At 37.9% G+C, this 10,532-nt stretch overlaps 1 protein-coding gene across 1 annotated transcript; it reads left to right on the top strand.

The window, feature by feature from the left end:
- Positions 1 to 4,358: 4,358 nt before the first annotated feature.
- Positions 4,359 to 7,154, top strand: tmem141 (transmembrane protein 141). The gene is made up of 5 exons (XM_022770006.1): positions 4,359 to 4,507; positions 4,703 to 4,769; positions 5,847 to 5,930; positions 6,034 to 6,144; positions 6,419 to 7,154. Exons 1-5 carry the CDS (start codon positions 4,454 to 4,456, stop codon positions 6,478 to 6,480), a joined length of 378 nt encoding a protein of 125 aa, XP_022625727.1. The 5' UTR covers positions 4,359 to 4,453; the 3' UTR covers positions 6,481 to 7,154.
- The last annotated feature ends 3,378 nt before the right edge of the window (positions 7,155 to 10,532 follow it).

The raw sequence follows: 10,532 nt of genomic DNA, 5'->3' as shown, positions 1-10,532 counted from the left end.
TTGATGTTTAAGATGTGGTACAAAGTTTTTAATTGCCTAAAAACTAGATTTATTACACTTTTCAAAAAATCTGCATTTTGAAAGTTCTCCAGTTAGTATTTAAAAAGCTGGTCCAGGTGTTATTTGGTACTTTGATAGACCTTTTTTATGATCACAAAAAAAAAAAATTGTTCTCTTGTGATCACAAAATAATTATCTCATGTTCTCGAGACAACGTATCTCTGTCAAAGTTCTCTGATAATCAAATGGAAACAAAATTATCTCTACCAAAGTCTGCTCTTCTTCTGTGGTTTGGCACTTCTTTATCACCTAGTATGAATCCCTCCAGTCAGTCTTACTTTGCTGGTTTTTAACACACACCTGTCTTTTCAACGGTATTTTTACATCTGCAGGGTTACGGTATGTGTGTTGGGGTTGGGGTGGGTGGGTTAGTGCTCAGTTTCTCGTGTGAGAGTTTGCTCTAAGGGTTATTTTTTTGAAGAAATTCTATCAATGGAGCTATATTTATTTAAAACATTTGATTGTGAAACATGTTTTTGTCCTGGTGATATTTGAAGGCAAACATTATGAAAAGTGGACAACGTGGGACCTTTATGTGTCACATGTGTGGGCAGGGAGGGGGACTGAACATTTCATCCCCGTTACTTGATTTTTTTTTATTTTTTTTTTTCCTAATCCTGAATGAGTCCTCCTCATTGTCACCCTTCCAGATTTTCCATGAAAAAGCTGCACACCATCATTGTCACTAAAATCTTCCACGTGAGAAACGTCTTGGAGTGTAAAACTTGAATTCCTCCCCTTACATTTTATTTTGAAGAGTGGTTTTATGAACAGAACCATTTCCTGCTTTTCTTTTCTAAGACACGGCAGTCCAAGTGAAATTATTCTGTGTCAGATTTATCCTCAATCGCCTGCCTTCCTTGTATTACCTACAATGCACACCTGCTTAAACGTGTCCTATTGTGTCTTAGGTGAGGAGTCCAGACACTTAACACGCATGTGATTCACAGACGTACATGCGACTTGTTGATTGTTTTTTTTTGTATGTGTGTGTGAACAGGTTTTCAACACTGCACTAAAATTTGGCTCCCATGTTAGCGTATTTGTCATAGATGGGTTGAAGGGAGGGGTGTGATTTGGACAGCGTGTACAGATTGTGTCTGAGATCTTTTTGTTTTGTAAGAATATAAGCATTAATCACCTAGAAATAAAGAGCTACAATATGTGAATGGAAGTACAGTTTGGGATAACTGACTTTTGCTTTTCCAATGTAAAATGATAATAAATAAAATGAACCTCATTTGGAGTTGAGTGAGTACTGAAAAGTGTAGCGGGGGGGTTATGTTAATTAGATTCAGTGATGCTCTTACGTGGTCAAATGTTCATATTGAACCTTGCATGGCAGCTGTCACCATATGATTGTGTGTGAGCAGGTGAATGAACATGTATAGTGGAGAGCTTTGTCTTTAGAAAAGTGCAATATACGAGCAGTGCAGATTTTATAAACATACAGAGAGACTGAACTGACCAGTGTACAATCTCAGAGTAGGGAAACGGATTCATTGTTGCCTTGTGGGTAATGTTTCAGTCACATTCCAGAGATCACATCGAAGATCTTAAATTTTAACCAAAGTCAGTTTTAAAAGAAATCAATTAACCAGCCTGAAGAGTCTAAAGTGTCCTGTCCTGTCTTGTGTCACTTTACTGCTGCGTGTTTCTTGGGTCGTTTCAAGATAGTGCACTGAAGAGCTCAGCTTTCAGAGCTGAGAGTTGCCATTTAGACGGAGGTGGAGTCTGTCGTTGTGAGGAGTGAAGAGGTGAAGAAGATAATGAAATATATGTAAAGCAAAAATTACAACACTAAACACTTTAACACCCCTTGTCTGGCATTTTACTCTATAAGCACTATTCAAAACATTTAATCATGCACTTGTAAGCAGATGTAAGTACATTTTGTCTTCATGGACAGCTTTGTCAGCAATTATATCTTCTCCTCTGAAGGCATGTATTAATACACGTGTTATTACTGTGTTTTACTAGATTCTCACCCATTATCTGTTCACACACCAGTTTTCCGCGTACTGAAAATCACCGTAAACGTGAGGTCTCTAAATCTCTCTGCCAATCATCAATGATGTCATCATCATTTTCATTCATTTGTCATGCAAAACACTTGACACAACTTGATGGAGCCATGTAACTTTCATTCATTCCACACATCTTAAAACTCTTTGAATGCGCATTCATGGTGGATATAAAGAAAAATTATGACATCTGTTTGTCATAGAGCTGCAAGACAGAGGACACAAGGTAAGTTGTTTTTTGATTTACTCATTGGGAAAATCTCCTCAGTCCAATATTTTACTATGATGGCCAGCCAACTCTGGACCATCAGAACAGTTAATCAAGAAAAAGAACATTATATACTATATGTAACTTAACAATAATAGAACTTAAGCGTTGATAAATCACAATTAACTAAATCTGCATGCTAGAATGTCAAATTAAATTATCTGTTGTTTATTTACCCTATATAAAAGCTGCCTGTAAATGATAAATTGTTTGGAGAAAAAAAAGTGAAATTAGGGTAAAAGTGAGGGTGAGTGGAAATGATGTTACCCAAGACTTCTGGCTGCTGGTTTGGACAAGGCTGAGACCATCACACTGCTGTAGGAAAAATTGATATTTGATCTCCCACTTACACCACAGTTAACAGGCTGCTCAGTCAGATCATTTCCTCCTCCGCTGCCTCCCTCCGACTTTCATGGTGACTTGCATTTTGTCCACAAAGATGTTAATGCTACCATTACTGCCATTAAAACTGCAGCACCACCCAGTCAGCTGGTGGAAGGTGCTTCACTTCTCTCAGAAATGGTTTTAATGATCAGCTCCCCCATCATGGTACCTGGTGCCAGATGGGGGACCTTCCTGCTCACCACACAGTGCTGCGACAGTGCTAACCACTGAGCCATAATTAATACTTGTAGTTAATTTGTTTTTCTTGTTAACGAGTTGTTCTTTAAATTTTTTTATTTTACTTTGTTTTAATGTTCTTTTTAAATCTTTATTTCACTGTTAACCCTGTTGATCACTTATATATCCATTATTTCCTCTTTATCTTGTTTGTAACTAGTAACAGATGTTCAGCTGCACTGCTGCAGCTGTTTTGTAACTTGAGTCTCTCTGTTGTTACTTGTGTGTCAGCGGGTAGTTGGATTCTAGTTGGATTCCAGCTTCTTCTTCTTCTTCTTCTTGCACATCTCCAGTCTTCAGGAGAGCCATTTGCCTCTTTGAGATCACTGTGGTGTCAAAGGTCAACAGAGGGGTCACAGAGGTCAGCGGGGTATGCTGTTGTAGCAGGCCTGAGGTCTCTAAGACAAGTTACTATGATGACTTTATTTAAGCACCAGTTTTCATGTGTTAATCTGTTTGCTGGGTCCTACACTTCAAGCTGCTGTAGGTGCCAGTAATGGATTAACATTAATTTCCAAGTATGGTGATAAAAAACAAATACTTGACTAATGGTCAAGGTAAGACTGATAACCGAGATAAAACTGAGATAATAAAGCAGAAAAACATATTTATGATGCACCTGTTGGAATTTTCGGATCTGCTAATGAAACAGCAACATCTCTAAAACGCAAAAAATAATCAATAGTAAAGGAAGTTGAGACCAATATACCATTGTAATTCATTTTTGTTCAGACTGTTCAGACTCTTTATGTTTTTTTCCTGTGACTTTACCAAACGTTACCTGTACATATCTACTTGAAAACACTAAAATGGATATAGCTTCGTTTTAGGAGTCACAAGTTAAAAAGACTGGGAACCACTCATTAAAGCAAACTGTCTTCAGCATAAAGTATCTCCAGAATCTGACCTACTGTCATGGTCCAGTTACATAAACATGGAGTGGTCATAGTTTCTCCTTTTTGTTAACACCTTAACTTTGGTGTTAGCCATTGGACTGCTGTGCCCTTTTCTGTAGTATCGGGTTTTTTTCTTCTTCTTGTTATGTGTGTGTTGAGTCTTCACATTTAAATTTAGGCTTTAGGCTTATTTGAGGAGTTCATTCACTAAAATTTTGTATATTATGGTCTTTTTTCTTCTGGTGTCTTTTAATTCACATTTGTAAAAGCAGGCTACATTATGTTTATTTCATCATTTTTTTTATACGTTCTTTTTTATGTTAAACAAATTACATTTTTTATTTCCTAATTTATCAAATCTAATTTGTCATTTTTCTACGATTGAGGAGTTGCAGTACCTCCTCCTCTCCATCAGGCGGGGCCAGCGTTTTATTCAAGCTGCTGTTATTCTCTCTTTCTTTGGGTTTTTTTGGTTTACAGAGGAAGTTTTATAACAGCACAGTTATGCATACACTCTCAGAGTGACAAGCTGATGTTATTTTTCGTGTAAGACTTTAACCTCCAGCTTCACAGCAGCCGACAACATGGTGAATCTCGGTCTGACCAGGGTGGACGATTCGCTGGCAGCAAAACACCCGGTGGGTTTTTCATGTATTTATCTCTTCTCTTCATCTCTTCTGTCTGCGGCTCTCTGGAGGGCACTGACAGTCAAACCAGCGGGTACACACATTGTGACACTGTGCTGGCATATAAACAACATATAAATGTTTTAGGAAGAGGGACTAAGATGTCGTTTTAAAAAAAAAAAAAATTGTTCTCTCTTTGTGTTTCAGGGTTTAGGGAGTTATGCTGCCTGTCAGTCTCATGCCTTCATGAAGGGAACTGGGACCTTCATACTTGGTAAGTGATGTTTAATCTCTCTAATGCTCACTGTCGACCACATTAAAAACTACAGTGTGTAATCATTTATTATTGTATCATTATTAGGATTATCAGACACTTAAGAATAACACATTATATTGACTTATTCTCTATTTAGCCTACACCCTCTTTCTTCCATTGTCTCTAAATCAATTCATCATCTGATAAATCTTTGATAAAATTTTTCTGAGCTGTATGTCAACATGTCATAGACTAACTGAGAAAAAAGGCCAATAAACTGCAGAAAAAAACATTATTTTGACCAGTGTCTACCACAGGAGGGAGCTGTGCTCTTATGGTATCAGCAATGTTTTCCTATCACATGGTGCACACACTGAACGCAACAGAGGGATGATGATGATCACTTCAGTGTTATAGTAATATAAACTCTCATATGCATTATTTGTAATGACTGTATGATAACACATGACTGTTCATATATTCTTCTATTAAACATGAAGTTTAATGTGACGTCTATGATTTTACTTATTGTTCCAAAACAGATATACACTGTTGCTTATAAAGTTGGAATAAAATATGTTTTACCTCTTTCCATGAAATGATTGTGACAATGTGATTTATTTCATTTCACGTGGGTAATTGGGACACACAATGTAATCATTGCACCTGGTCAAAAGTGATTACTGATGCATTTCAATAGGAATAAACAGGATTGTGTCTGAAAACAAAATTATTCCAACTTCATGGGCAACAGTGTAGATAAATATAGACATTGGGAAATGGCGATGTTAGTTTTTTTCATGTTGCTGTTTATTGTTGCCATTAAGCATCCCCACGGTAAATATTGCTGGTAGTCAGCTAAAGATTGCTGTCATAATCCTTTTTTTAATTTCTTTTTTCCTAAAAATAAGATATAAAGGCATTTACACTATTTTTTCTAAATGGACCGTCATAGTTGTACCAGGAAGTGATGTATACATGCAAAATCAATGATGAAAGTACTGCCTGACTACAGTGGACAATATATTGATTGTCAGGTCAAAAAGTAGATAAAGAAATACAATGAACAAATAAAAATAAACGTGTTGTTTGTAGGTGCTGCCGGCTTATTTGCCATTCAGACGGCTTTACAGAAGAAGCGACCTTATCCTCTTCAATGGAGCCTGCTCATTTCAATAGGTGAGAGGTGAAGCATTGGCTTTGAACGGATACTAACAAGACAAAAATGAGACATTAGTGCTGTCTCTGCAGCCTGTGTGAGCTCCCCTCTCTCCTCTCTCAGTGGCGTCATCAGTGGGCAGTTATGCAGTGACTCGCTGGGAAACACAGAAATGCTCAGATCTCTGGCTGCTGCTGGAAACAGGAAAAGTCCCGGACAGATCGCCACCACGGTGTGAGTACAATGTGTGGCTGCAGACCTGCTCGCCTTTCCTCGTGACTCATACTGGAAAGTTATGAAATCTGGATTTTTTTTTTTTATGGCAGTATTGGTCTTTTTAGATCACATTCAACAAAAATGGCCTAAGAGCATTTGTCAATATTTTGTCCTGGGCCCTTTATTCTCGACAGATTTAGCTAAGCCACCTCTGTTCCTGAGACATGATGAACCAAATGAAGACAGTTTTCAGACTTTTTTGCTCAATATTTATTCTCTGTGTTTCTTTCAGTGTCTATACCAGAGGAATCAAAGGGACCTGAGAAGACAAAATATGGGGATGTAATGGACTGAACATGATTATAGATAGACATGTATATCTATTGTATATAACTACACCCTTTCAGAAAATATACTCTGCTGGAGATGTCCAGATAAGCTGTTTTTTTAACCATCAGGAGAGCGCTGTATTTATTTGCACCTAGTGTTTTTTTCACTTTTATTTCTTAAACATGGCACATGAATGAAGTGTCAGTTTTTTTCAGTTTCAGAGTTTGTGGAGCTTTTGGATTTCATAACAGCATTAACGTGTAGATACACAGATGAGTTTCCTGAATCAGAGGTCAGGACTTAGTTTGGGTTTTTATGAGGAATCAGATGTTAAGCTTATGATCCAGTATTATTATTTGGACGCGTTTGTTTGACATGCGACAGAATTAATGCTGCACTGCCAAAACCAGACATCAGTTGTCACTGTATACCTCATGGGATTTGCAGAGCTGTGTATTTCAGACCCTCGTGGGTCAACCAGCCCAGTAAATGACCACTTTCTGTCTTCAAGCTTAGGATCTAAATGACACATTGATTTAATCATGTATGCCTTGGACTACAGAGAACAAATCATGGTGGAAAGATTCATCCTTTTAGATAAATAAAAATTCTCAGCTGTTAAATAAAAGTCTCAGGGCAGCAGTGTAATCCACATGAAATCATTTACTGTTGCTGCTTTCAGCTGCTGCATGTTTATTCACCCGTCCTCAGTTCTGTTAGTTTTGTCCTTATTTATTTATTTATTTAGAGTATAATTTTAATTTTTTAAAAACGTATGGTACATTAAAAACAGAAAAAGTCTATATTGTATTGTATACATATACTGTATATTTAAACACGCAGCCTGAGTATGAATTCACTGCTGTGGACCAAAGCATGTGTCGAACGAATGTAATTTAATATATTTTCTTAGTAATAGTGCCAATATATACAGTACAAAGAAATGACACAAGGATTCATCCCCCCTCATCCACAGACACAAAGACGCCCACATGTTGATGTTTTTGACTACACAAAGATGGAAAATAGGACAAGATGCCATGAAAGGGAATGAGTACTGAGCAGCTATCAGAGCGGACCAGGTGCTCCGATTTAAATACTTAGGACCAGCATCAAACTTCGTGTCAAATATATCTCGAAATAATGATCATATTTTCTGGACAAGAGGCAGAAAGTCAGTAACTCATTAGGATTAGAGATTACACTATGTTAAAAACACACATACAGCTATAAATATTTCATATGTCTTTTCTTTATGAACTTGGGATCAGAGGCAGAGGGCTTCAACCAGCACGCTGGATGCCTCCGCTGCATGAATTGGTTTTGATCGAACGAATATAATCCCTCAAAATTCCAAAAATATAAGATATGAGTACGAGCGTATTTGCACAGTGCTCTACAGACGCATGCAATAACCAGCCACATAGTGTATGTGACACAGAGGGGAACACTGCTGATCCTGCCTTGGCAAGCACCCAGACTCAGAGGTATTACCATTTTGAGCATCTGCCATCCTTGTAAAAAAAACAAAACAAAACACTAGCACTGGAGACCTTTACCACATAGACATGCAAAAATGATGAGCCCATCCAGGTGCAGCACTCATCCCCTTCACAAAGACAGATGCTGTTATGTGAATGTGATGTTCAAGTGCCAAAAAAACAGCTGTAAATGCATGTAAATAAGAGCTTTCATTTTAAAATTGAGAAAATTTGAGTCAATGCGTGAAAATTTCTAAAAAAATATATATGTAGATCCCATCAATACAGAATCATTTTGTGGTGGCAAAGGAAAAAAAGTAATTATGATTACTTTCTGTTATTTGCATAGCTGAACTAGTTTGCACATGAAGGTGTTAGTAACATAAATTCTGCACCATGCAGTGCAGGTCACTGAGACAATAGAGCCTTTCAGGCATACTTTAACACCTCAAGTGAGTGAAGCGACCAAAGTCCAGGGCGTTTGATTCATGCAGAACTAGCCAAAGAAATTCTGAGAGCTGAAAACACCAAGCTCACAGCGGCAGAGTGGAGAACATATTTTGAGACAGAAAAAGAGAAAAGGCATGGATGGGAGATTCTCATAGTAAAGACAGTCTGAATAAGGGAGGATTTTGGCTTTGGTTTAATATTCCTTTTTTCTCTCCATCTCTGTGCAGACTGATTCCACCCCCACTCTTGCTTCCTCTCGTTCTTGTCCTCCCACTGACTGTAATTCAAATCTGATTTAACACCTCCAAGATTTGAAGGTTTTGAAGTCTCTTTCTGTGTCTATCTCCCGTCCAAAAAAAGAGAGAGAGAGAGAAAAAAAAACAGGCTTCATGAATTGAATAAGCTCTCAAATCCTTTGTCACATGCACACTGATACGGCTGAAGGAAAAGACTTAGAGAAAGAGAGGGCAAACAGGAGATAATGAGGGAAAAGACTGCGTAGGCTTCGTGTTACATGACAAGACTGACTGACCAGTGGAGCTGAAGATCAGCCTATTAACTAAAACGAACAGCGGTATGGACTAGCCTGATGGGACAATTGGCAACCACTTGGCATAGTTAATAAATCCTACAGTGTGTGAGTGTGTATTTGGCTGTTCTGTGCAGCAGCAGCAGCAGCAATGCATGTGCGTGACAGCATGGGAAAGAGAGACGAGGAGAGCAGGAGTGAGTGCTCAGTTGTCTGACTCGAGTGAATCGAGTGATCGCACTGATCTGAGCTGCAACTGGACAGTGTGTGTGTCTCTTTCTCCTCTTTCTTCCTCTGTCTGTCTGTCTTTGGTTATATAAAGAGCTGAATAAATCCCAAAAAAAGCCTAATAATAAACATAATTTCCAACCTTTCCGCAGCCCCAAGTGGAAAAAAACAAAACCAGTCCTGGGTCAAATCTATTGAGCATTTGAGCATCTGATCTATTGGTTCTGCTCTCTAGCCTAGAGTCATAATCAATCCTCACGAATTAATGTGTTAACAAGAACAACTGGTGTGTGACTGATTGCCAGTGGGAGGGGGGTACATATGTTTGCCCTGAGGGGATTTATTGGTTGTGTATCCTGTCTTGCAACCTCTGTACAGTACATTTGAATAATATAATAGGGAAAATATGTGATTCATTATCTGGTCTGACAGGAACAGTACGCATTAGGCAGGAAAATTATAGGTAGTCCTTTGTGAGAGTGTGACAATGTCTTCAGCATTCACCAAGCCAGGTCAAGTCACTTTTATTTGTATAGCACATTTTAAAAACCCAAAGTGCTTTACGATCATGCCAGATGGATTAGCACTACAAGTATACATTAACTAAGGAATATGTAGTGTGAGGATAAAATCAAAATCAACACAAGAGAAATGAAAGATATAAGAGACACTAAACCAACAAGAGATTAAACTGCTAAAGTTTTTGTAGATGGTGACGGGATGAGAGTGCAAGTCTGGGCAGATCAGAGATAAACACTGGTCTGTGCAGGGGCTGAGAGTTTCTATGTGTGACTCATCCCTGGAGAAAGAGAAACAGAAAAAGTGTCACTGATGTGCCAGAAATGGTTGCAATGTGTTTTGACTGTGTGAGAGTTGGATTTAAGTTGTGTGCAGGGAGAGTGCAGATTTTAAGCCTGCCTGAGAGAAGATCTTGATATAAATCGTATTACATAATATCAGAAGTGACGCATGATGAAAAGGTCTTTGGTGTGGTAAAGAAACCTGGCACTTTATTTTGATAGGAGTAGATGTTTTCTTTGATGGTAGGAGGTCAGGGCTACTCTGTAAAGTGTGACCAAATCAATAATTAATGGTTGTTTATTGGAACAACATCCCATAAAATAACAGTAAAAATGCATAAAAGAGCCTTAACCTTCAACTTCAGAGATCTCAGAGTTATACAACTCCTGTGTAATATATAATATTTATAATATTTCCCACAGAAGATTAGTTTAAATTCTAGTATAGGATTATGAAAGATTTTAGCCTTTAAAGCAAGAACATGTTTAAAAAGCTAACTCTAACCCTGCACAAGATGCACAATTTTCTATTAAATGTCATTCCACTTCCATCAAAATGGCAACTGTATAGTTTCCCCATTTGATATG

Source organism: Seriola dumerili, unplaced genomic scaffold, assembly GCF_002260705.1.
Source record: "Seriola dumerili isolate Sdu_G_001 unplaced genomic scaffold, Sdu_1.0 BDQW01008603.1, whole genome shotgun sequence".
Classification (NCBI taxonomy): Eukaryota; Metazoa; Chordata; class Actinopteri; order Carangiformes; family Carangidae; genus Seriola; species Seriola dumerili.
This window is presented reverse-complemented; position numbering and strand designations above follow the sequence as displayed.